Raw genomic sequence first — 27,618 nt, forward strand, 5'->3', positions numbered from 1 at the left:
AGGCCCGGTGGCACACCTTGGACAGCTTCAAGGAGGTGGGGGGGGGGGGCTTAGCAAGACTTTCCTGGCTCCGCCGATGGACCGCCTCCGAACAGCTGCTCCGGCAGGATCAAAGTATATCTCGAGCGTATGTCTACGATGCGCGTCGCTCCGGTAAATTTCGATCCCTACAGTCATCGCCCGGAGCGGCTTGGCACCGATGAAAAGTAAAAACAAAAAAAAATAAAAAAATACACGCGTCGAGTTTGCGTTACGTGTTACCTATGACGTGCGCGGGGGTTGCGAGCCGTAAATCGGCAGGGGCTCGTGTGCCTTATACCTAATTCACGAACCGGCCGGATTAATCTGGCGGCCTTACGCGATGGTATATATTCATGTATATAAATATACACCTGCACCCGGGATTGCCTTTGCGGCGGACCACCGACGGCTGATGTATATGTACGCGTGCACGTATGACTTTCTTGCCGAGTGTTGCGCCTTTGCGTGTATATATAATATTATATTATACGCTCGTCGGGGTGATGTGCGACACGTGCTAACGAATGGATAAGTACCGAAATTTTTTAACTACGATTTGTTGGGTAACAAAAGAGCAGTAACGATGGACCCTTTGGATTCAACAATATTTATCGGTTCGCTCGATTCGCCCAAACGAAAAGGTGAACGGCAAAGTATCCCGGGGTTACTTGGGGGTACACGAAGCGCCGAGACGATGATATCTACATCACCACCCACTCCCTCGTGCAGTATACCGTGTACGCACCGTACTTATGCAAATGCATCCCACGCGTTCGTCGTGGTAGCATGTATAATATGTGCCCATGTACACCCTGATGATGTTATAACAGAAGTTATAAGTACCTTATACGTTGGCAAGGGAAAGCAAGAGCCATGGCTGCTACTGCTATATATGTACTTTATATACGGGGGGGGGCTACGCTCCATCTGCAGTGTGTCCTTGTGTATAGATACATGCAATTGTGTAAGTGGAGAGTTTCGCCTTGGCTCGATTAATATCGGTCGATTGTACATTGTTGTCGAGGTGTAGCAAAAGCTCGAGCGTGGCCAATGAAATGCCGCCCGGAAGGTGAACGTCAACCGAGCGCGAAGGAGCCGTTTTTTTTCCTTCTCTTTCAAAAACGTAAGTCCCCGTAATCCCGTCCTTTCTCGCTTCGCTATTATAAATGACTCGCTCGTTTTGTATAGAGCCAAGAGAGACATCGGGACGACGCGGTAATGCCAATGATCGCGCGCCGGCATGCTAATGTCGCCGGGGCATCTATTACTCCCTCTAAGCTTGACGGATACCTCTCCAGCTTGACGTGCCCTTCTCTCGTTTTGACTCGCAGCTCCCCTTCCTCTCTGTTGTCTCTTCTCGCGAGGGAACCCTGTCAAATAAGTAATTTTTATCCGTCGCTTTTTATTATTTATTGGTATACTACATGTATATTTTTGAGCAAAAAAAAAAAAGCTTACCCTCGCAAGTCGGAGTTGACAAAAATCGGGTTGGTTCCTTCCTTCTCCTCGACCCTTCCATCTCTCGGAATCGAATCGGGGAAATTACGAGCGAGCGACGGTGAATCAGAAGTTGCGCGAACGAAAATCTATTTATTAGCCTCTTGAAAAAAAAACCGCGGAGCTGCTTTTCCCTCGATTGCGCCATCTCCTTATCTTCGGCCGTTGTCCGATCGAATCGACAAGTTTCTGTACGTTGTCGATGAAGCGAAGGAAATTCCACGAGCAGATTACATGTATTTTTACAAAGATGCTTCCACTGATTAGTACATTAGCGCTCCATTAAGCGCGTGCTTTCTTTGGAGCAAATGATGATGGCTACGTGCATTCGTATCGGCAAAAACACCCATATCCCCAATAATACGGCCTCCTCCATCCCAAACACGTGTTGTCTTTGAGAGGAGGGATCTTACAAGGGCTGGACACGGAACCAATCAATTTTGTCAATAGCCGACTCGCCTCCACCCTCGAGTGACCGGGAATACCTACGCGTTTGTAACAAGTGGAAAAATAATAGTAGGCTCTCTTTATGATACAATATAATGCCTACATGCATGGTTCCAAAAACAAAACAAAAAATTAGTGACCGTAAAAACTTTTTTTTTTTTTTCATTAAAACTATCCCGAGAGATATCATAGATGCTTTTCTTGCTTTTTTTGGCCCCGTCGCAGCGGCATGTAGCACACCCTGGGGGGACAAGACGAGAGCCTTAAAGTCCCCTTCGAGGAGAGATAGCACGGCGATATTATGTATAAGGTGGAGTGTCTTTAAAACAAGAATCCGCGATGCGACGGGGGGTAAGGGGGACGCGATAATATGGTAATGCCGCGGAGGAGGCGCCGATGTACCGGGGGATCAATGGGGGGGGGGGGCTTTCGAAGGTGAAGCCGGTGCTTCTCGGTTATCGGCTTGTAACTCGAGTAATTTGTGTATGCATGGGACAACTTTGCGAGTACTTGCGCGGAATAATGCCATAGTATTAAAAACAATTTTGTAATCGCGTTATTTGCCGAAAAAAAAAAAAAAAAAAAAAGCGGAGGGAGAAAGATAGGGGGTGGAAAAACGCATTAATTCTTTTAGTCCATTACCAAGTTAAAAGGAACAAAAAGAAAAACATACATACGCAAAGAGGAGAACAGCAGTTGAAAGGTAGGAGGAAGAAAGAAAGAAAAAAAAAGCTTGGTTTATTTTTACACACGCGCGCGCACGTCCTTCTCACACAGGGAAAAAAAAGGGGGGGGAAAGAGCGGGCAAAATGCGGTTTTACACGCATGGGCCGGCACCCACTGCTGCTCATAATTACATCGTGCCGTACAGAAGAGCAGCCACGGGGAGCCTCTGCGTCGGGGTGTTCTCTACTACGCTGAAACGTCGGCAATTGTTTTTCGCATTTCGAGACGTAATGCTCGGATTTTATTTGTTTTTAACGCGACGATGGGTGAACAAGTATTTTTTAAGTACAAATGGTTATTTCAAACTTAAATCACGGGAATGAAAATTAGTATTGCATTTTGATGTTCAAACAGATTTATTGTCGAAGCAATAAAACATGTTGAGTTTGCATCATTGTTCCAATGATATTTTATCACTGAAGCCGGAAAATTACAAAATTGAAAAAAAAATGTAAGGAAAGCGTTTTTCAAAAGGATTGTTATGCGTTACAAAAGAAATATCCCTAAATCAACTGCGCTTTCGTTTTTTAAACTTGCTATAAAAATCGACATTACTATCAACAACGTTAAAAAAGAAAAGAAAAGAAATAAACATTTGCCGCTTTAAACGCGTCATCTCGGATGAATCTTTTTATCTGTCGACATTCTGAGTATTGTTTCTCAAGTGATACGTGTCGAGCAACGATTGGTACTTTAATTTTTTGTGCGCTCCGCTGTCCGATGCTGTTGCGTCCTGCGTTTCGTCACAAGGTCTCTTAACACCGGACTGGTTAGCTAGTTCTCTGTCATCGGCAGTTGTATCTGGGGTCAACAGTTTTGAATCAATGAACCCCGTGATCTGGGCGTTGTTCAGGTAGCTGTTCATAGGCGGCGAGGGTGACACGCACATCGAGCCCTTTAAATCGTAGGATTGGCATTGTTTTTCCAGCGGAGTACTCGTTGCAATGACGCATTGGCCAAGGGTCGAGTGCAACGCGACGACGGAACGCAGCACGTTGATACCCACAGCAGAGACCAAGGAAGTTGGCTGCGATGAAATTTAATTTACCGTGCTGATGTTTTTTTTATATTTGACAAACGAAAATCTCTCTAAACCAAACGTACCTTTTTCATGTTTCGGAATCGTTTCTCCATCAAATTTTCGTAGGAATCCACGTCGCTAAAGCCGTCTAAACAGCCTGTAATGAGACTCTTCGAGTTGGCTTCTCGAGATTTCGTTTGATCCATGGCTCACTTTAATGATTTCTGAAAAACAAAAAATACCACATGTTTTCAGCGATACGTTATATTTACATGATACGTGGTTCAAAGAATATATGTATATAATTTCGCTTGGCTATAAAAATGGCTACAACGACCGATTGAAATTGTATAAGGATACGCGAAATAACCGTACACGACAATCACGGCTAGTAACAATAATTACTTTTCATGACTTGATAATACATTAAGCAGACGGTAAACAAGTCTTCGTCAAAGGGGCATTTGACGCTCGTCGTGTATTTAGATTTCATAGTTTTATAATCCTCCCACGAGCCTGGACAATCCTCGAGGAGATCGCAAACGAAAGAGACGTTATCGAAAAAGTGTTTTCCTTGGTGCAGCGAGTAATACAACACGACGTTCTCTAGGTCGCGTTTGTACTGACTCGTGATTTTTTCCACGCTCAGCCACTTGGTCAGGGCAACGTCTTTTCGTGAGAATGGAATATTGTACTGAAAGAAAAGAAGAAAAGAAAAAACAAGGGAAGCAACACTTTGGCCGTTATTTATTATAAAAAAAAAAAAAAAAGAGCGTCGCGCGCATTGCTCGTTGCAAATCATGGATTACCTCGGTGGTCGACTTGACAAACTCCTGGCCCTTGGGCGTAATGACCAAGTTCCGAGCCTTGCTCTCAAACTTGTCGCTAAACGCGTGATTCAGGGCCACGAGCTTATTGCCCAGCAGCAAAAAGACGAGCCTCTGCAACAGCTCCCGGTCCCACGAGCTGAACGACGCGAAGAACCACTCGCTCGGCAGAAAGGACGCCGCGAGGCGCTTCCTCGCGCTCCCCGTAAGCAGATCGACCAGATCGTCGGTGTCCACGTCGTAAAAAGCATCGCCGTCCTTCTCGAAGCCGCTCTGGCGCACGTTGATCGCCCACACGGCCATGAGTATCTTCCTGAGGCAGTGGCCGACGTCGACGACCAGGGAGCCCTTCATGACTTCGCAAACGTCGCACACCCCGCACGGCGTCGACGCCACGTTGTCCTCGCTCAAGCCCCGGCTGAGCAGAAATATCTGCCGACAGGCGCAGCTGTTCTCCGCGTAGGTGGCCGCCTCCGTGACTAGTTTGGCTTGCTCCTGGAACTCGGAGCGGTAGGTCCTTTTGGATTCGCGGCTCGCGCGCTTGCTCTTCTCGCGGTACGTCTCAGCCAGCTGCTGGAGATTGGCCTTGGCGTCAGCGGTGTTGTAAAACAGGACGCACACGCTGTCCGCGCTCCTCGCGACTTTGCTCGTCTCTTGCATGTACACGTCCAGGCTGGCGGGTAGCGTCGCGTGGATGACGTAACTCGCGCTCGGCAGGTGCATGTCCACCTCGGACCCCGTCACGCAAGTAACGACTATCTGAAAGCGTGGAATTCTGTGTGTGTGTTCTGTCTCGTGAAATATTATCATTGTCACGTGGGGTTGATGGTTACGTGCCTGTTCGGAGCCGATCCACTGGTGAAGCCAGTTCTTGTCGTCGTCGGACAGGTGGGCGTGGTAGTAGAGGTTCCTGACGTTGGCTTCCTTGAGCCTCTCGCAGACCAGGAGACAGTCGTCCCGGTTGCGGCAGTAGACTATGCCCGTCTTCTCGGGGAAGGTGTCCTTTATGAAATCGACCAGTTGACTCGAGTAGTACTTTTCCGGGGTGTACATCACCTTGTACGACATGTTTTCCTTGACCAATGGCTCGTTCAGGCTGCAAGAGGAAAAATTGGAGAATTTTTTTTTTTCCAAGCAAATCGATCGTGTATACATATATGTATGTATGTATGTATGTATGTATACTTACACAAAGGGCTGCTTGAGGTTGAGGGTGTCGCGAATGATGGCGATGCCGTTGGCGCTGATGGGCTTGACGAAGCACAAGAACGCGGCGTTGGGACACGAGTCCCGTAGTTTTCCCAAGATCGAGTAGTCCTTGCGAAACACGGTGCGAAAATTCGCGGTGCAGTGCACGTCGTCGAGTACGACGGCCTGAAGGAGGTTTTTCTTGTAAATGTCCTTGACGATCTGTTGGAGCCGGCTCGAGTTGGCGTAGTACTCGTGCGTCACGTACAAGAATTTAAACCCGGTGGCCGCGAAGTTGCGCAAATCGTCGAGGATTTTGTTCTTTTTCATCAGCAAACTTCGCAGGTCCTGCTCGTCATTGTACGACTTTGACTTTACGCTACTGCTCAGGTAGGCGCACTTTACCTACAACACACGGTGCGCCCGGGTACAGGTTTTTGCAAAAAATCAAATGCCCACCGATTTATGAGCAAATTCAACGGGGGGAGGTTCGTATGCTTTACTGTCAATCCAAGCGTGTTCATTCAAATTACTTGTGTAAAAAAAAAAGCATAGCAACACTTTATCGTTAGATTTTCGACATACATAAGGAAATCTGTAGCTTAGAGTTGTTGAGAAAATTGACACATAGAGACCAGATTGTTTATAGTCAAGAATCCGGTCTCTCGGTGTAAACAAGTTGGGCAACGGATACTCAATCGATTCGACACACACTTGGTTTCACAGAGCCGTTTCTCTTTGGATTGCGAAGTGTCAAAGGGAAGCAATTTACGTTGAAATCGGCCAGATCGGTGCACTTCTCCTCGACGCGCGATCGTATGGACGAGACGACCAGGACGACGCCGTCCCTCATGAGTCCCGGCAGCTGATAGCACAGGGTCCTCCCGAAGCCGGATTCCTTGCAAACGAGCACGTCCCTCCTCTCGAAGACCTTTTGCATGATGGCCAATTGGCCCGGGCGCAGGGCTTTGTAACCGAAGTACTTGTTTAGCCTGCTTAATATATCATCCTCGCTCACTCGACCCATGTCTTTTTCTATTTTCGGTTTTGTTTTGTTTTTTTGCTTTTCACTTCTATCGATTCTACATCACCCTAAAATCACCAAACAACGGCCACAATGAATTTTTCTCATCATTGTATCGTTAGGTAAAAGCTGTACCCTCGTAACGCGTGCGAAATGAAATTTCAAAACCGGGGAAACCCTCCCCCGCGCAAAAGTTGGTCGAGCGCGCGCGTGTTTCGCCACAACAGACAGCACCCAAGATGATGAGGATCTGCACGTTTTGCTTCGTAGGCCCCCTTACGACGCTCACTCACGCACACACCCCCCGCTTCATCAGCCAGACCTGCGATCTCTCGTGCCCATACATCTTGCTCATTTAGGTACAGCTCGCAATGTGGTATATATAGACAAGAAATGATGTGTGTTAATGGCATTCGCGTGTGAGCTACATGTATTACATATTATACATACCTACTACGAGATGCGTTTGGGGTGGCACGTGCACGTTGTCGTTGCAATTGTTTGGGATTGTTTATCGAAATCTTGGGCGATAGCGCGCAAACGAGTTTTCGTTTGCTCCCCGGGGCACACGGGCAGGGTTTACCGAACCCTCGCCCGATTACCTTTATCGTTTAATTATTAAAGACAAATGAAAACAAAAAAAGGAGCCAGAGGGAGGGAGATAGAGCAGCCCAAGTGCCATTACGCGAGAGCTCGAGCAAACTTTTCCCGTTTACAACTTTTTTTTTTTTTTTTTCGAGCGAGCAAGAGCACATATACATATATATACGTACGTATAGGTGGGGGGAGCACCGAAAGAAATTGCTCGACTGCTCTTTCGCCCCGCAAAGTCCCGAGACAAAGGGCGCGGGTGGAAGGGCCACATCGTATCGGGCTACTCGGAGGTAGGTGCGCACTGGACTCGCACGTGCGGTCGAGCGTTGGAAAAACGAGCGGCCTAACGACGCGCGCGCACACGTATATATAATATGTACCCCGTTGCCTGGCGAGTGTTAATTCTTGCACGGAAAAGGGCATCGTCTATACCGCGCTCGGGTACCATACCCATACAACCATGTATATGTATACACGGAAGATCCGAGAATCGACACGCGATGCGGGGGTTACAACTTCGCTCAAACGGAATCGTTTGCCGCTGCTCGCGTTTAACGACGACCCGTCATGATATACATTAGACGCGTACAAACCGTGTATGTATGTGGAAGTTTGTTGAGCTCCTTTACACACCGAGAGCGTGCGTTTATCGCAGACTCTTATCGAGGGGTGATGTATTATTTCAGAGCCGGCACAATGGTGGAAACGATAGGGCGCGAATTTCTCGTTAAAAATCAACACCCCCACCCCCCCCCCTCGCAAGTCCTCTGGTATTTCCATCGATTGCTCGTTTTCTTTCTCTGCCTGACGCGGGAAAAGAGGGAGCCGAAAGATCTCGCCACAACTATACTCTACGAGGGCTGGTAGGGGGGTTGCTTGAAAAGTAACCGCCGGGCATTGTGGCCAGCCCTCGGCGATTGATGTCTTGCTGGCGGGCTCTTTCTCCCCGACGGACCTTCGCCCCGTGAGTTAACTCAATTAAGGAACTACTGCTGCTCTGCTATACTTTTGTTGTTAAATGGTTGCTTGCCCCTCCCTTCCTTGGTTTCGTTTTCGCCGATCGGGGCGATTTTTCACTCGAGCTTCGGAAACGTGTTCGCGGCGCGCGTCACATTCTCCACGGAGGCACGGGGTCTTTAAATTTTGACCGCCGAGTCGGGGAGTTGAGTAAATGTGGCTGCGCCAACGGCAAAAACTCGGAGCTCGTATTTTAATTAAATAATCACGGCAGGAGGGAGGGTGGGTAAAAAAACAACACCCGTGCCCCTTTTGGAAAAAGAAAGAAAAGGTAGACCATATACGCAACGGCAGTAGCTCAGAGGTTGGGTGGGGGGGGGGGGGGCGAAAGAAGGGCCATTCGTTAAAATAATTAATGAAGAGGCGCCAGTTATAATCAGTATAATTAACCGCGAGATAAAAATGACGGATGGGCTGCCCCCGTTGCGGTAGCAGCAGCGGCGCGCGGACGCTTTATCATATCCGTCCGAGCAACCCTTTTCTCTCGCCGGTATAGGTGGTGCGAGCGATATATAATATATATAAAAGGCGTTTCGTATAATTAAAGAATCGGCGAGCTCCCCTCTCCTGATTTCTCAAGAGCTCTCGAGGTGTATTGGCTTTTTTTTTTTTTAATTTTTAAATATCAATTTTTATATTTATACCACCAATTTACACAGCCAATACGGTGATTCTTTGAGCTACTTGTTATTTATATTTTTGCTGCAGCGATCGAGTGTCCGATAATCGCACATTATTTAGCTGGATATTCGAGTCATTTAATAATAATAGCCAAGTCCGTATATATATGCAGGTACGAGAAATCACTCGAACGAAAGGTAAAAATAGTAAGTACGCGTATTTAAATAGAGAGTGAAAAATAACTCTCGAGCACACGCTACTCTTTGTATATTATATTCCAGCATAATTATGGTACATAAACTGTCTATCGGTTGATGAATTTCATATGATATTACTCCGAAAAAAGTTCTTACCTCGTTTAGCAGATCCTATCGGTGTGGCAACAGCGATCCCAGCACCTCACCTGAAACACAAGACGAAACACAATGGTTGATCAATTTTTGATTTTTCCTTATAAATGTGAGTAAAAAAAAAAAAAGTAAAAACGTGGCGAGTGCAATATATATATATGTATAAGCAGCGAGCATGAATTTTCAAAGTAAAGCCACGCGACGACGACGACGACAGGGACCATTAAAAATTTGTCGTAATTGCACGGCTCGGGCTGCCGCATTGGCTGAATAAATTTATACAGAGGAGCCGGCGCAAAGTTCGAGGCTCGTGCACGTGTCGAGCGAATTTTAAGCCTGTATTATTTAACACCTCTCTCTCGAACAACTTTTCCACGGCGAGGATGGAGAAAGGAGGGCTTTGAGTTCTTAAGTTTAAAGTTTTCAACGCCCACCCCCATACTGTCTCCTCCGCTTAATTCCTCGGCTTCTCTCAATTATTCTCCGGAGAATTTAGCGACTGTACAAGCTTTTGGGAATCGATTTATAGGATGAGCGGGGAAGAAGGAAAAGTTAGCCGGCTCCTTCTCGGTTTCTTTAATCGGGCCACTTTTTCCTCTCTCCTCCCCCCTCTTTATATACACTCTACTTGAACACGCTTCGAGGAGACGATAAAAAAGACCCTTTGCGCATCGGAGGAAATTAATAAAACTTCGAGGGGTGTATAACCAATTAAAAAAAAAAAAAAAAACAAGTTGAAAATTCCTTGGCTTCGTGACGTGTTGTTTATATTCTAGCGGTTTGTTTGACTAAACCTCGTCGGCAGCTGTTTTCTCTCTCTCTTTTGTCCCCCTGTGTAATGTAAGCGGCGGTGGGGCCGCGAACTCTACATAAATATGACTTCGAAAGTGGGATGGATACGAGGAGTTTCGAGTCCTTTGGAGAGCTTTCCTTAACTTGCGAGACTTCCTTCCTACTTAGACTCCCCCGCTCTCTCGTTTTCCTCCACCTTCTTTATACGCCGAGGCGTTAAACGGAAAGTGAATCGGATGACGAACTTACGCTACGCGAGTTCTTCTTCGTCGGGCCTTAACTTATACTTCTCACCGCTGCGTATATAGATACGCACACAATACCCACTTACTTGCTCCCTATACCGGTGAATCATACATTTTCACGAATATCTCGAAGAATGCGTGTTTACACCACCCGAGAACCGTATACTTACTTACTCGTGATATTGACACGAACCTTTTTTCCGTTTTGGTTGATCGTTGACTCTTTCCAATTTTATTTACTTTTTACAACTAAGATATAACATCATTTTTTATACTTGACAGGTGTAGACCATCATTTTCTGACTTTTATTGCAAAACTAATTGAATTATATATAAATGAAACGACTTGAACGTTACACAACATTTATTCTTATAAGTATTACAAGTCTTACCAAATCCGGGCGTGCCAAAAAAGTCAATAGTCGATCAAATTGTGTATATTTTTTACGCGTAACTTAACGATCCCCACACGGTACAATGCTACTCCAATGGCTGTTTTTGTACGCTTTATAAATATAATCTGATTTTATTCCGGGTACTTGCACGTGATATTAACAGGAACAATAACATAACCCAATACTCGTATGTGCACGGTCTCAGGGTCTCTTTTCATGACCCGTAATTACATATGTACAGTTGTGCTCGGTACAATCGTAATTTGTGTGTACATACGACAGGCGCGCAACTCAAATTTTCCTTCTACTATTTGGGGATCGAACATCATTCAGGTATTAACATGATCTAAAAAAATTAGTAACAAACCACGCTTTTTGTCCTTATCATATTAAATTACTTATTATTACAAACAAGTACTTACACTTTGTTAACGCGTGGAAAAAAAATCTACCCTCTGGATGTGTCAGCATATAGTGCATTATTATTGCTCCAGTGAGTAATTTATTTATTTTTTATTTTTTTCATTTTTTTTTTTTTATTTTTGGTCGATTCGAGCTTTAAAATATTTTGAAATTCGCGCCGTCGAAATGACTCAACCTTCGTTGAAGAAGGAACTTGTCGCATATACAGCTGAGTCAGCATTTATTACAGCCAGACGAGGCCTTATAATTCATCGTCTGCTCAAAGCGCTGCCCTTCACAGTTCTATAAATCAAGGCTCGATATTTACAGTCGATCAACAATATGCCTACAAGTGTTTAGTCACTTACTTTGACCTTTTACCGCAATGGTAAACGTATAATACGTCGCGATTGAGATACTCATTCGGAATGAAAACCGTTTTACTTGGCAAGCCAGCGTTGCTAAATAATTCTTTTTACTTTTTCAGCCACATAAAAAAAAAGAAAAAAAAATTAATGTAATAACCGAACGATTGTGTGTTGCAGTCGGTGCCAGGAGGTGGACCACAGCGGCAGACCAACGGGTTGCAGCCAGCGGACGGCGTGGCAGGCACCCACAACGGCTACCCAGCGCCCACAACCTCGACCGGCGCTCTCGGCTCGCTTGCAGGCCTCAACGGCATGGCTGGGCCTCAGAGCACCGGCTACGACACCAAATGACAGACCAAATAAGCGAAGAAGAAACGCGAGATGGACGCTTTTCGGGATTTTTTTTTTTTTTTCCACCAGCCGAATGATCGTTCGACAATCCTCCGGCGGGACAAATATAAGCCAGTTGAAGGAAAAGATCTCGAGAAGCAAGGGTTCGGCGAAAACGACCGGGGCGACGGGTCGTAAAGGAGTCCATATACACGTGAACCCTTTCCCTCGCCCCAGCTAGAATATAGTCCGATCAAACTTTTGTGCGGCGCGTAAATCTCACTGTAGATATACATAGGTACCCACCCCTGGTAGAACTTTAGCCGTCGATCTTGAGAGGAAGGGGAAAAAAAAAAGAAAAAAAAAAACATTAAATAAATGAAAAACTCTGGTGCTTTTTAGATTATTCTCGAACTAATGTTTCGTCGCGGCGCATGTTTGTACTTATTTGTGCTCTGTAATTTGTGTTTTATCGAAAAAGAAAACTCGAGCGATACTTGTGATTGAAAGAAAAAAAAAATGTAAATATGATCCATTACAATTTATAGTAGAGAAATGACAAAAAAAAAAAGACTGCACATGTACGATTCGAAATGCCATAAAATTCGATGTAAAACGTTGGAATTATTGGTAATCCATGTTACACACTCGAAATATTATCAATATTCCCGTCGCATTCTCGCACCGTAAATCACAACCAGTGTAGAAAAAAAAAAAAAAAAAAAAAAAAAACCCAGTTTCTACACCGAGGCAAGCATTTTAGGGGGGTGGGGCGGCAAAAGTAGAAACACCACCCAAACGAGACGAAACAAAATAAAAGGACATGACACGAAAAGTTGCGTATCGAGTGGCCGCCACGCTGCACTTATCCCACGAGGCTCATACGTCAGTTGGAAGGGAGAGGAAAAAAAGTGTGGGGAGGGGGGGGGAGGGACGATACGACATTGTTTCAACTTCGAATCTCCGCGGCCGGGTAAAAAGGCCAGATTGATGTCGCGAACTTTTGCCTTATTTGCGAGTCAGATAACGAGGCCTGAGTTATGCCCCAAGTTTCGCCGAGAGCTTTTGCGCCGCTATCGGTCCCGTTACGCGGCTCCGATGTTTTATTTCTTCAACGGCTCCTTATAACCCCTCCCCCCGTGTTCAGACTTCTTCTTCTTACTTAAACGTCGAGGGAAAAGGAAACACAGCTCGGGGAGCTCCGATGGCGAAAGGCTTGCAAAGGGGGGCTTTTCAAACTTTGCGGCGCGTGCCTCAGATTTTTGGCTCGGATTTTCCTACCTCCCCTCTCCAGGGGCCGTTGTCGAGTATATAGCGTTGCATCTTTGTATGCTGGACAGATAAGCAACGACGACTGTTTTGATTGCTAAAATTTTTTTTTTTTTTTTTTCCATCGACAAGTTTTCATATCGTTTGTTGATTGTGTGATGAGAGTGGGGGCGAATGTTGTAACGGTGATTACATGCGCATTGAGTTGTTATTGGCACGGTGATGAGATTATATTGATTTCGCTACGCGACATAATACATGTATACGCATAATCCATTATTGTGTACTCGAGGAACACCATGATAATATATTAAATCTTGGTGGATCGGAAGAACAATAGGCACGACCATAACGATGGGAAAAACGCATTTTTATCGATGAGTCAAACAGTTCTTACACCTACTGGTGATAGTGTCGGTTCGCTCGAGCGTCTAGTGTTTTTGTTGACAATACCTTGTTGGAAGAGCGATTTCCCTAGCGTATTTTGTTGTTTTTTGAGGGATCGTGCCCTAAATTATGGACCAGCGAATTATTGTGATCCCAAAGATGCATAAAATTAAAAAAAAACCTTTGTACGGTATCCACTTTTGGAGAGCGTCAAGTGCGAACATAAATATGAAACAACAGCTATCATCATTGCATTCTGCGAAAATATAAAAATGGTGTTATCGTATGAATATGACAATGTTTTTTTTTATATATTATATGCATACATGATATATTATATTGGAGCAAACAATTGGTTCGAAGATGAGAAAAACAAAAGAAAAATGTAATAAAATTGTTTCGATGTTAACACGTATATCCAGCAGACTTTGTTTTGTTTATTCATCCTCACCCTCCCAACATCACGTACACCCTCTTGTGTACACATATCCATCAATCCGAAACGTGCACGCGCCGAGAGCGTCGAATCGATTAAAGAAGCAACGCGTGTACACATCATCTGCCGCGCTAGGCAATAGCCATCAAATATTGAAAAAAAAATCAAAGGAACCATCCAAGAAAGAAGGAAATAACGCACGGCACAAGGAAGAAGCTCCATAAGGTATTCCGATCGAGTATATTGTTCTCTCGCGGCGCGGAAGCTACATCGCGGCTACTTTGCAATATTTAAGAGCGCTACGTGATTGGGGAAACGGCGCGGGCCTCGATAACTTACCAATCATCGCACGCTATATACTTATACAACAATACATCGCGCCCTTTGTGTGTTTCCGCGCGGCTCGAGCATTCCGTATTCAAGGAAGGAATATACTCCCATCCCTCCTTGCACCGCTACAAGTTCTATACCCAATACCAGCTACCCTACACCTATACTCGTATACATGGTAGTAGCGCGAGGTGAAATCCAAAGTGGAGATATAAGGTATGCGAGCGACGTGTAAGTTGGGGCTCCTCTTGTATCGACGGTGATTTGGCGTGCATTTATTATGGGCCCACTAGGGGGGGGGGGGACGATGGTCTCTGTGTTTTGCCGTAGAGAGTTTGAATACAGAGTGCGTATTAATTTGCCGTTAAAGCGCTGTTCGCGCTCGTTCCCCGCCGATGATGAATTTAATCGGCGTTTATTCGCGCTCGGCTAGCTTTTCATTAGCCCCCAGCCCGCATGTACATCGCGTTACAGTGAGCGAATGGGATTTTGCCCGTGTATTTATTTACTTTGGTACGACGTTTTTTTTTTTTTTTTCCGTGCGAATCATCGAGCCGAGAGGAGCGCAAACACGCGATCGGCGGCTCTTGTTACAAATAAAAAACAAAGTGCAAAAAAACGTGCGGGTCAATTACGAAGGGTGAAAGAAAAACGTCCCGTGCAATAATATCCCGAAATCTCGTTTTGGTCATCCGAGCGAGGTAACCCCGACCGGCGGATTAATTACCGTCGATATCACACACTCGCGGTGTATGCCCTGCAGCTCGCCCGCGTGTGTCCGTCAGTCCGAAATTCACGCTTTTTTTTTTTCATCTACATAACTGTCCATCCATACGTGCTCCTGCGATGACGGTATTTATTCGAGCGCGAGGGAGAGATACAATTGAAAATACAAAAAAAAACCTCGCGCTCGTGTCAAGCGACACCGATGATTTAGCGCTGCTGCACAGCCCTTAAAAATCAAGCGATACGATCGGGGAAAATAAAACGCACCGGGCAAACATGCGGGTGCAGTCATTCGGCGAGAGGGAGAGTATCATTTCGGCCAATATGCGGGAAACGGGAGTAAATCGATCCCCCCCTACCACCCACTCTGGAGCGCAGTGTTTTTTAAAGCTTTTCGCCCGCGCAGCCGAAGCCGGTGGTAATCATCGGCAATTAGAGGTCCCTGCCCGATGTTCGATAAAACGTTATTTATGAGCCCGATTATACCTGCACCCTCGATTTGCCGGGTGCGTGCACTGTATGTACCTTCCCATTGATCACGCGTGGGCTTTTACGTCTAATTATGCAAATCGAAGAATCGCTTTTGCGCTGAATGTTTTTCGAAGAATCGCAGCTGGGGGGTACCTATACCCAGCTCTCACAATATTAATATTACAATGGGTACCATAAACGAGGATATTTTCCTAAATCATGTACGGTAAATGTACAAACATCGCTAATTTATCGCCACACCTGGAGAGTAGAAAAAGCTCGGCTGTTATTTCTCTCCTCCTACATCATCATCCTCCGCGCATTCCTATGTACTTTCGTACGTACTGCAAACACAAAGTCGCCGATTCTCACCGCCCGGGCGCAAGAAAAATACCCCGGGAATAACACGGCGACGGCTATATGCGCAAAGCCCCCACTTTTCTCCCCACGGCCAACGCGACGATTAATTAAAAGACTAAAAATTGTTTTCGTTAAATTCGTTGGGCAGCGCCCTCCCGACTGAAATAATATCCGCGCGGCTGATGTGTCTTTCTCGGCAAAAAAGAAATGCCGTATGGAAATTTCCAGCGACAACGAAAAGCCTCGGTGGGGGGGGAAGGGGGGTCACTGACCAAAGTTTTCGCATTTTTCGTGTCGTTTCCGCGCGCCAGCCGAGGTAAGGGGGGCTCTTATGAAAATATTTCTATATAATGTATTATTTTCACGAGCGCTTTTTCACCCCCTCTCCCCACAGTCCTCGTTTCATACGCAGATATACGAGCGCTCGGACCCTTCATCTTTTTACCGTCCGTCTCCCCCCACCCCCCCACTCGAGCGCTCGGCTCCTTCTTCTGCTCATTTTTGTTTTATATAACCGGAGCTGTCTCTGTTTTTGTTTCTCTTGGGATTTAATGCGTATACGTTTCACGAGTAATCTCCAACAGCTTTTTTTTCTCCTACCGGGGATTAGACCCCCACTTCCCCCCACCGTGCATGGAAACTCGAGAGAGTGCTTACGGTGAATGTTTTTTCTATAATTAGATAGAAGAACGTGCACTCCGATGGAGTAGAGTAAGAAAAAAAAAAAAAAAAAAAAAAAGGACAACAATTAAAACTTGAGAGTAGGAGGCAGGCGTACATTCGTCAAACAACGAGAACTTTTTACTACGCTCGCCAACTCTTTTCCTCAAAACAATTCCTTCGCCCTTGCCTCCTTTCTCCGAACTTTTACAGCCCTTCCCGACATCTCTTTTTTTTTCTTACCTCCTTCCCTTTTTCGCAAAAGTGAGCTGCTGTTGCTGGAAGTGTGATTTAAGCGCGCGTTAAAGCGACAGAAGTGGCCCCGTTAACACCTCTTCCTCGTTGCTTTGATTACCTAACTTGGGTTTATTAAAACCTCGCGGTATTATATTTTTTTCCAACACCTTACGGGGTGGGGTGGGGGGGGGTTGTTTTTTCCAACAGTGCCACGTACGCGCGCGAGACATTTACGGCCACTCGGAGCCCTTTTCCTCTCTCTCTTTCTCCGCGCAAGGACTTTAACGACCGATTCGAGAAAAAGGCGCTGGATAAGATAGACCGCCGAGAGTGCGTATATACGTGACTCCGTCAGGCGCGCAATGCTTGACGACTGCGTATAATAGTTTGCGGAGATTTAACTTTCTTTTGTACGTGACATAAACTGTATTTGCTTAATGAGGTGCAAAAGCTCGAGAGGAGACGAACAATCGCGCGGACCTATAGATCGAAGAGGGAAAAAGTCGGGATAGAGAGAGAGAGAGAATGGGCAGTAGCGCGAAAAAAAATACGACATCATACGCTCGGCTTTTGACCATACGTCCCTCTGTCTGTCCTTTGCCACTTTGACGAGGGAAACAATGTCATAATGCAAAATATGACATGGCAGAAGCAGAAGTAGCCCCTTGCCGGGGAGAGATCGTCTCCAGGTGGAGTCAAAGGCATTCGAGTTATCTTTTTCATTTCGCTTTGTCCGGCGTACAAAAGACGATTCTCCTCCGCGTGTACGCACGGGGAGAAGAGGCACACTCTTCGTTGCGCTCGAGAGTATGTATATGGGGTGTGTTTGAAAAATCTCGAGTTGAAACGCTGTGCACGTCAAAGAAAATCTATTCGCGTTTCGCGTAATGGAAAATGCCAGAAAAATGTCGAACTGCGTCATAGGGAGTAAATATCTTACTTTTTTTTTACTCCTCGAGAGAAAAAAAAAAAAACTCTTTCGTCGGGGGAGAAAATGGGACTCGAGCGCTTTTAAGGCCTCGGAAATTAAGCCATAGAAGCCTCTTGTGGAGAAATACGATCGGAAAAATGCGCCACGCGCGTTATTACCACCTATTGAGCGCACTGGGTTTAGCTGTTTAACGCGAACTTGGCGACAGTATAGGTACGTATATATACAAGTGGGAGACCTTGTCGAGTCAGAGTACAAAAGACGCGTAAATATATACTCCGTATTTTCCCACGCGTTTCGGTTCGTTCATCACGTAACGCGACTCGACGGTGTTATAAATTGTACAATTACGGAGCCAAGTCAGTTCGCGTTGAAAGAGCCCATAGAGATGCCGAATGTTCGTGAAAACACGCGACTGAAAAGAAAAGAAAAAGTTATACACCTGCACTGCGCGAAACAAAGAGAAAAACTCGTTCCCCCGTCGCGGAGAGCAAGCAACTATTGAAAAGCCCGAGCGAGCACGCGCAAAGATAGCTAATCAGAAACGAGGCAAACTCGCGGAATGTGGCCAACCGCGTACGCACGGGCAAAATGTTAATAAAAAAAAAAAAAAATCTCACAAGGTATATACGCGCGGGCGCGATTACGTCGCGATTGTGTAGCACGAAAGGGAGACCAAGCGCTTTTATACGTACGTACATACCTACACGCGATACCCAAGAGTTCCCGGACGAATTGAGCAGTCTTGGGGGGGGAGCTTTTGTTTTCGAGGGCCCACCAGGACGGCACCACTTGTAAATATAATTACGCAAACTCCGGTCCCCGTCTCCGCTGATTTGATTCCGGCACTTGTTTTCGCCGCGATCTCTGTCTCCTTCTTCTCCGTCTACACCGGCTCATTGTCTTCTATATCTCTTCGTCCAAATTACCCCAGCGGCGCCTCCTCCCTTCGCCTATCCTTTTTTTTTCTTCCTCCTCATTGTTGCGGTTTTATTGAATCCATGGCTGAATTGTCTCGATCCGAGGAGGGACAGCGCTGTACCGGCGACGGAAAATGTTGCTCTCGGTTGATATGCCGAGCCAGTCCTAGTAAATATATATATACATGTTTGTGTACTTATCTGATGTTTCTCTTTAGAGAAAAGTTGACAACAGAGTAGCAGCAGCAGCATATCACCGGCACCGCCACGTTTTCTTTTGTTGGCCTTCGTGTCCCATTGTTTCTTCTCTCGTCGTAACGTCAACGCTTTTCAAGTTTCCAGTTCGTTGGCTCTGACCTTTTATCTTGTCTTTCCGCCGTGGAAATTTTGTCGGGATACCCACGCGATCCCAGTGCGTTAGTTAAATTTCACGAATAATGGTTGAGCAACGAAAAAAAAAAACAAAAAAAAAAAAAAAAAACAAATGTAAACAAAAGAAGATTAAGGACTTTCGAAAGGTGCTTTTGTGAATTAAAATTTGAACGCAAGGGACGCTGATCTATCAAGTTTAAACGAGTAGAAAGGGGTAAGTATACGAGGAGGTTGACAGTGACATTGACGCGAGTAATCGCCGTGCCCGGAATTAAGAATGATCGAGAGAGAGAGAGCGGGGAAAGGGTGGATGTATATATATATATGTATGATGAGATGAAGCAGAAAAGCCACCTCATGGAAATTTCAGGGTACTCAGCGAGGAACCATTAATTATTCGAAATTAAATATCTGCCCTGGTCTTTAATTAAAATGTTTACAATGCCCCCTCCCCCTTTGCCACACTTTTTGCCGCACTCGAACTCGTTCGGTCTCCCACCCTACCTACCGCAGAAGTTGTATGAATTTATTACAAGAGAGAAAAGTTCATTCGTCATCGTGACGTTTATTCTATCTTTGCATCGATTCTCGGTGGGACCACAAGGGATTGTTCCATCGAGTGTGACTCGAGAGTTTTTCAGATGTACGAGTTATTTATTACGTTTTCAGAGAACCATTACAAAATAACGAGTCTATGGATGGATAGAATTTTTTTTTTTTCTTCCATTGGTCCTCGTGGGAGTAAAACAAATGCGACGTTCAAGCATTTTAGAGGTAAAAAGGGAACTCTGCGTTTAAATTCTGAAAACAATGTCGATTACGCGTGCAATGTGAAAATTTGAAAAGAGGATGAAAAGCTCCTCCACCCCCCCTTCCCGCATAAAAAGAGAAGATTTACGGCGAGGGACGGCTCGAAAGGAGTAATTCATTCGGAAATCGGAGCGTTACCATTCGCCATAACAAGTTAATATTCCGGTAATTAAAATTCCGTGCCTTTCTCCTCGTTGGCTTTTTCGACGCTGTTAGGATGTACTACGCTTGAAACGAGCGATTTCTGTTTGTTCTGCTAACAAAGGGCTGCTACCGCTGCTGCTGGACTGAAGAGGAGAGAGAGAGAGAGAGATTGAAATGCTCGAAAGGTATTAGAATTTCGCCGAGCTCCTCCACATTCATTTATTTTCTGTAAATATATTACCATTTTGGAAAAAATATTAGCCGTTTTGTATGTTGAAGGCATTTTCAATGAATAAGATTAGAAATACCAAGAGCGCGCTCGCACATTTGGAGTCAAGGCGAAGCAGAACGAGTGGGGAGAGGGAAAGAAAGGTGCTCTCTGTGTAGAAACTCTGGAGGACGAAAATAAGGGTTTGAGCCGAAGGGTGGGAGGCGGACCAGAATTATTACACCTTTTGTTTCCCAAGATTCAAATGGCTCCATTTGTGGAATTGCGGAACGCGATTTGGCCACGATTGTGGCCACCGAGTGTACCAAAGGCAAGGGAGGCCTTTTGTTAGGTTCGACTAATTCCAGAGAGCTCAGGTAATCTACTTCAATTGGAGCCCGTGAAATTTGCGATAATGACGTTAGACATTCTAATACGTGCAGCGTCGTAATCATTCGTTTTTGTTCCTTTTTCGTTTTTCAATGATACGTATTATTTATCATCTACGAATTTAGTAAGATTAAAAAGATTACAAATGATCAAGTGGACATAAAAAATAGCATTTTACAATGAAAAAGCTGATTGACATTGTTAAGCATATCTGAAAGAAAAAAATATTTCATAGGTATACAGTAAAAGTGAATTCATTTTGGGATGGTGGTTAATAACATGCAAACAAGCTAATCATCTTCTTACAGCAGTGTATAGGGAGAAACAAAAGGGATCTCTATTCATCGACGAGTCGAGTACAAAAGGAGAGAAACGGCTCAAACGTAGAATGGCAATTGTAGCGGTCGTTTCGAAAGGAACTGAAAATTCACAAGAGAGCAAGAAGAGGAGGAGGAGGAGGAGTAGTAGCAACCCCTTCCAGCGTGAGTTTAATTCTTGCGGGTCCAATCGGTCGGGTAACTTTATCGCACGAGCGAATTGTGCTGCTACAGCATCGTTACCGTATAAGAACTTGCATTGTTACGGCTAATGTCCCGAACCCTCGCGAAACTTGCTCAACTTTCAGTTTTACGCGCCGATTCGGATTAAGAATTTACAGCTACGTCTTACTCGGCTCTGTACTGATCATAGGCATTATTGAGCAATGGTAAATTTTTTTTTTTTTTTTCATATAAGGCTTAGTTAAAAAAAAAAAAAATTTAACGATTACGCACGATATTTAGCTGCTTTATTTTAGATTACAGCTAAAAAAACTCGATCGTAACATGCATAACGTGGATTGTTTTTTTACTACTTGTGAAAATCTGGTTATTATTAATTATTTTTCACATAAAAATTTAGAATAGTATATAACTCACCTAGAGAGAAAAAATAAAGAATGTCTCAGATCGCAATCAATTGATAAGTATGGGATCTGAGATATTCTTTATTTTTCTTCTGAACCCCAGGTGAGTAATACACTATCTTAAAGGTATAAAATAATATATAAAATAATATTGTACGGTGATACTTCTCAAGTATATACAGCTTTTCTTAATAGTACCTGGATATCCAAAGTTAACGTAACCGAGAAAAATTCAACTTCCTCGCAGAATATCGAAACTTTTCGATGTGTTTGTATATTTGACTTAATTGAACAGACTCAAATGGACAAAACCCTTGTTTTTGCGGTCCTAAAAGACTACTTTTTTTCAAGAAAATAAGTTAAGTCAAATTTCGACCAGATTGTTGGGAATGGAAATGTAAATAAACTACAATGATGATGTTACTGATTCGTTTACAGATTCGTCAACTTTTATGAGCTTTATTAACAAATACATAACACTGTCACAATATCTAAACATTATACATTACGCACACAAACAAAAAACATGTACTAGTAAATCTTAAAATATCAAATGACCCATATACATACATTGATTTATATTTTTTACAAAAAATGTTTGTCTCTACGTATAACTATTAATAAAAATTATCTTAAAAATTAATATTTTTTTCATTAGTTTTGTTCAGTGTCAATTCAATAATTAAATACATATCATCTTCTGTGCGGAAAGAGTTCACACAATAATCCAACTTTTTATAACCATTTCAATTTTGTATACGTAATGATAATAACGGATGTACGGTATATTATTGTTATATTAATATTACTGGCTAATCTATTTTTCTACATTCACGTCTAAAGATACTAATGAATGACAACATTAAATTTGTGAAATTTATGAAAATATTGCGAGCAACAAGCATTTTTAAATTCCAGTAAGCTTTGTACTTTTTGTCCGAGTGCATAAAGCCGTTTGATCAAAAAGATAAGGCTGATTACAGCTTTTGTAGAGCTTGGTACATTATAGTATTAAGTAAAAATACAGAGCACATATAAATCGTTAAATTAAGTTTGTATTAAGAAACAGTATTTTTAATGATAATATCTGAGAAATTGTTGATATTTAATGTCACAAGAAAACCAAATAAAATATAATGGCTACTAAGATAAATTGGAAAACTTTTCACATTAGTTTTTGCACCATTCCAAGTTCCCGCCTGTACTAATGAAGAATTATATGATGTGTACTTCTTTTTGTATGTTTTTGCTTTTTGTTCTATGGAATTCTACTTTTGTTACTGTGACCATATTTTCTCCGAAACTTTTCATTTAATCACTTTTCGTATGAATTACTTACATTTGAATTATAAGTAATTCATATCTTACAGCCGAAAATAAAAAAGCACTTTCAGACAAAAATGTAACCCTTTGGCAACTGTATAATAGGTCCAGCAGAAGATGCGCGACGGAATTAAACGAAGGAGAGACTTTGTCGTCAAGGGAGTCGTTAAGAGTCTTGCGACGCTTGCGAATAATGAAACGACGAAAAGTTTAACGAACTCCGATCTGTGAAATCTGGCTGCATAAATCCGCAGACTTTCCGACTTTTGCATTATTTCCTCTTTAACCCTTTAGGACGCTTTTAATAGAGAAGTAGCTTGATTTTTACGAGCTCAAGTTAATTAAAAACAGAAAAACTCTGATATAGTGTTACAAAATATATTTTGAATACTTATACTACAGAAGTGCAATGTTTTAACTTTCAATTGTTATTTTGCAATAAAGTGACTTTTTTTTCGAGAACGCTGAAATATGAAAAATCTCGAATTCAGTTTGACCAGCAGGCAAGAGGATCAATAAACTAACGCAAGAATGATTCTTGAGAGACAACGGCTGAGTCACTCTCTTGGTACTAACGATTTTTTGTCCACACACCATTTTAACACAGCACTTAATGTTGCACAGGGGAATTTAATACTTTTATCGAAGGATGGTTTCTTAAAAAAAAACAAAGTAAGTCATAACAAATATTATATAAAAAATCAAACATAATTTATTCACATTTCATGTAGGATATCGAGATACCGAGAAAAAAATTATACGTACCTGAAAAATAGAAAACAGTCTGGTGCTTATGTTTCTACTCTTATCCATCGATTTGAGACGCGCAACTTGGCTCATGGCGCATGCGTAACGATACATGTTAGATGATGAGCCATATGCTTTTATTTTTAATACTACATATGTAATTGCAACGTACGTAAGTATATGTAAAATAATATAACACTACATGTTTAAATGATCTGTCAACATAACCATTTTTATAAGAGATCTTGTATCACCGTGGAGCAGTGCTATTGAACGTATACATGAAGAGAGGCTTTTTCCATCGCCTCATCACGAATCTTCAGTAGTATAGTGGTCAGTATCCCCGCCTGTCACGCGGGAGACCGGGGTTCGATTCCCCGCTGGAGAGATTCTTTTTGAATTTTTGACTTTTGGTTTGAAACCTTATTTATACACGCTGTACTTCAAGAAGTGCACATTTCGTCGGCTCCCAACAAATCTTCAGTAGTATAGTGGTCAGTATCCCCGCCTGTCACGCGGGAGACCGGGGTTCGATTCCCCGCTGGAGAGATTCTTTTTGGATTTTTGAATTTTGGTTTGAAACCTTATTTATACACGCTGTACTTCAAGAGGTGCACATTTCGTCGGCTCCCAACGAATCTTCAGTAGTATAGTGGTCAGTATCCCCGCCTGTCACGCGGGAGACCGGGGTTCGATTCCCCGCTGGAGAGATTCTTTTTGGATTTTTTATCAACTTTTGTTCATTGACTCAATTTTTAATTTATTACTTACTAATTTCAAGTATACGAAATTAGTTTATGCACATGTGACAAGTTATTCAGACTAGTAAAAGCTTAAGAAATATTCAAAGTACAATTTTTAAGAAAGTAATACAAAGCCACATTTTTATAAATGCAATAAATTAACATAATGTATACGTACATTAAACTCTGATGAACCAGACAGAAACATACTTATAAGATTTACCGAACAATACCACTAACAATAAAAGAACTACTTTTCAAAGATGTCAAATACGAGAAATTATTAAAGAACACATGCTTATATTTCAACGATCTTCGTATGAAGTTACTTGAATTTTTTTTTTTTTTTTTTTTTTTAATCACATTGAACCTGTAGTTCAACGTCACAAACGCACAGCCATTTCTTTTATTTCTACTTTATTTTCTTTGGGGAAATTTTAACGATGGTAAAAAAAATGTACGTATGTACTTATTTGGACTTTTTATTTCATAAAACATGGAACGAAAGATAAAGACTTACAGTACGTTAAGTTTGTCGAACAATAATTAATAGTTATATTAAATTGATTTGCTTTAATTAACAAGTTTGGAAAAATTTAAACAGTTTCAAGTTTATCTCACTGATTTTTCAAGGCGTATGTAGGTACAGACAAACTGATAAATAATTCGTTTACGAACTAAACTCAAAGTTGTGATTGCTTAATGCATTCTCTTTGCTAAAGTCGAATGATGGCGTGATTTCGCAAACAACTGTACAAATCAGCTTTGACCAAAGTAAATAAGAGAACGTTGAATCTGCAATATGTAATAAATAAATGGTTTCATATATTAAATTCAATAAACACTTTCATATTATACTATTTAGAATTATTTTACATCTTCAACATTATCAATTGTAGGTATATGTAATACAAATGTTTGGTGTTGTTGGTGGAGGTGGTTAGATGGCGTTAGGTACCCACAGGACACTTGCAAGATCATGATCGATCACCACATTTACCAGCACATACATTTTCTTACGATTCCTTGTAGATGTTTTGAAGACTTCTAATATTTATCTTTAAAGACATCTGCGAAGGTTACGTTCCCCATAGATGTCTTCAAGATATACATTAGAAGTGTACAAGACATCTAGAAGAATTCTTGAAGAAACATGTTTTTTGGGTCCAGTATGCCAAATCTGTACTGTGGCTGTGTATGTAAATTTTATGTCAATAGAAATACTATTTAATTTCATATATTGCAACAAATTTTTGTTGATGAAATTATTTGCTAACGTTTGGTGGTAAAAAAAATCCCTATGTTTTCTACGTTAGAAAAATTAATTTTTCAAAATTATTCAACTCGATAATTGTGTTCAATATTTTTACAACTGACTTAAGTAATAGACTTAAAAATGTATGTTAATAGAGAAAATTGATAAGTTTGTTTCGATGTTACATACTAAAAGCATATAATTTTGGTTTCCACTTTATCATTTATGTATAATTTTGTGTGTCTGCAATTAAATGTCAAAATTGAAAATTTTCTTGCTATCCATGCTTGAAACTAAACTGCATTTTGCACGAAAAAAATATGTGTAGCACCGAACCGATAATTGAAGTGTTACGGTAGACAGAAGACCTATACGTTGATGATAACTTGTCAAAAAACTATTTTGTCTGGTAGGTAGATTATCAAAAAATGATGAAAACGTATTTTTTCTTATTAGCAAAACTTATTAGTTAAGTGGACCATGAAAAACAGAATGTTTTTTTTTTCCCTGTTTTGTTCATCAAAAATGCACAATGAATCATCTTAATCGTTGAAATAGAAAAATTTCTTGTTTCATTACTGTTTTACAGTGTGAACTAAACTGCATATTTACCAAAATCCACATGGTCCATAAGGTAGATTATAAGAAATATTGGATTCGTATTCTATTAATTTTTACGCACATAAAAAAATGTCAGAGAACATCATATTAAGGAGTGAGAGGTGATGACGTCAGGAAGTCTTAAAACTCCTTTTGATGACTTTCAAACGTCACTGGCCCTTCGTGGGCCCCCCCATTCTCAAACTATTTTGCTGCATCTCCGTCGTTATTTATTTGAGTAAAAAAAGGGAAAAAATGTCGTAATTTTAATAATTCATATAAAGGACCAAATAAAATGTATTGCATTAGAAATTATGATAGTTATAAATTCTCATCAATAATAGAATTGTGTACCTTCACTTTAAAACTTTCGATATGTTTTATATCTGTCAATTTTTTTAACACAAGTAGAAAGGAAAAAAATACGTGTTCAAAAATGTTGTACAATCTATATAACGGATTAAGTAAAAATATTTTTCGTTACAACATAAATGAGCATGGTAAAATTATTTAGTATATGATCCATCTGAGTACATATTAAAACTTTTTTATGAATAAATTGAAATTGATTTAATTACGTAATTTACCTCGTAAGGAATTATATAAATGACTCATATGTACTGAGTATCTCAATTTATTCTGTAGTTTTCAATTGTAAATTTGTACCAACGAATTCGTCTATATATAAATAAAAATTTCGATAAAAAATTTATAAGCGAGAACGGAGACGTTATGGACAAGTGTTTCGAAAATACAGTGTTAAACAAAAAAAAAATTAATTAAACACGTTAAAAATTATTTTTAAAAAAAGTCTCATTTGCTTGGACTAGAAAACTGAGTATGAAACAAAACGCGGCGCGCACAAGTTCATTCATGTTTGGAGTGTCAACAAATCGCTTTTCTACCAGCGTCCTCAGAATCCGTAAATGCAGTAGAATAAAGAATAAATTTAACTAAATCATGTAACTCTCTCATACGATAAAATACACATTTAAGGCCTTTTGTGCACACAATTTTGTATACACGTGGATTTCCGTGTTAAAAAAGCATAAGAATCACACCAATGCTATTTACTGCAATTTTTCCCCTAAAAAACCCGGAACATACTTCTGAATAGTCGTGTGTTCGTAAGTACAATAACACAGACGATGTACTTAGATGATTGTAAAAATACCAACATACCTGTGGTAACAACTTGCTCGAACAAGATACAAATACGTAGATAAGTTTTCGTCTTCAAGAATCGTCACTCGCTGCATGCAATTGTTTCGTCGAGTACTGAAATCTACTGTAAAATAGTGCTACGACCAAGGTCACCTTCTTGTCAATATCACGTGAGTTCAGCGATGCACGAAAGAGGTATGTATGACATGCACAAGTACCCGATTGTTGATCAAAAAAATCCTTTGATTGTTTTTACGAAAGCCGAATGTTCAGATGTATTTTCTCGTGTATCACTCGGAAATTCGTGTTACACCGTTTCGAGACACGTGTGAGACAAATGTAACATTTCCCGACACTTTACACTTG

General features: G+C 42.0%; 2 protein-coding genes and 3 non-coding genes across 8 annotated transcripts in view; 4 read left to right on the forward strand and 1 right to left on the reverse strand.

Moving 5' to 3' along the window:
• LOC106645521 (LIM domain only protein 3) overlaps positions 1-12,197 on the forward strand; it is an 80,594-nt gene extending 68,397 nt beyond the window's left edge. For all 3 annotated transcript variants that reach the window (XM_089588783.1, XM_014361409.2, XM_014361410.2), the window contains exon 6: positions 11,713-12,197. In XM_089588783.1, coding sequence (XP_089444909.1) covers positions 11,713-11,886 — 174 coding nt within the window. In that variant the 3' untranslated portion in view covers positions 11,887-12,197. The remainder of the gene's footprint in view (positions 1-11,712) is intronic.
• On the reverse strand, positions 3,633-27,498 carry LOC106645520 (putative ATP-dependent DNA helicase Q1). 2 transcript variants are annotated; one of them, XM_089588782.1, is made up of 9 exons: positions 27,271-27,498; positions 9,337-9,386; positions 6,500-6,819; positions 5,729-6,132; positions 5,377-5,635; positions 4,522-5,298; positions 4,118-4,406; positions 3,796-3,936; positions 3,633-3,718 (listed from the first exon to the last, which is right to left on the reverse strand). In XM_089588782.1, exons 3-8 carry the CDS (start codon positions 6,752-6,754, stop codon positions 3,851-3,853), a joined length of 2,070 nt encoding a protein of 689 aa, XP_089444908.1. In that variant the 5' UTR covers positions 6,755-6,819; positions 9,337-9,386; positions 27,271-27,498; the 3' UTR covers positions 3,633-3,718; positions 3,796-3,850. The 2 variants fall into 2 exon arrangements, with proteins under 2 accessions (XP_089444908.1, XP_014216892.2); XM_014361406.2 differs by lacking the exon at positions 27,271-27,498 and adding an exon at positions 10,763-10,927.
• Positions 23,807-23,878, forward strand: TRNAD-GUC (transfer RNA aspartic acid (anticodon GUC)). The gene has a single exon. It is a non-coding gene; the product is annotated as a tRNA-Asp (tRNA).
• TRNAD-GUC (transfer RNA aspartic acid (anticodon GUC)) lies at positions 23,968-24,039 on the forward strand. Its single transcript has one exon. It is a non-coding gene; the product is annotated as a tRNA-Asp (tRNA).
• TRNAD-GUC (transfer RNA aspartic acid (anticodon GUC)) lies at positions 24,129-24,200 on the forward strand. Its single transcript has one exon. It is a non-coding gene; the product is annotated as a tRNA-Asp (tRNA).
• Positions 27,499-27,618: the final 120 nt, after the last annotated feature.

This window comes from Copidosoma floridanum, unplaced genomic scaffold (assembly GCF_036245765.1).
Source record: "Copidosoma floridanum isolate Cflo_tuat_1 unplaced genomic scaffold, Cflo_Japanese_pri ptg000007l, whole genome shotgun sequence".
Classification (NCBI taxonomy): Eukaryota; Metazoa; Arthropoda; class Insecta; order Hymenoptera; family Encyrtidae; genus Copidosoma; species Copidosoma floridanum.

Bases quoted from the DNA above. Each gene is read 5' to 3' on its own strand.
- LOC106645520 (XM_089588782.1), bottom strand. From the start codon at position 6,754: ATGGGTCGAGTGAGCGAGGATGATATATTAAGCAGGCTAAACAAGTAC. The intron at 5,299-5,376 runs GCACGTAACCAT...CCACGCTTTCAG, and splicing joins AGTGGATCGGCTCCGAACAG to ATAGTCGTTACTTGCGTGAC. The intron at 4,407-4,521 runs GTAATCCATGAT...CTTTTCTTTCAG, and splicing joins TTGTCAAGTCGACCACCGAG to TACAATATTCCATTCTCACG.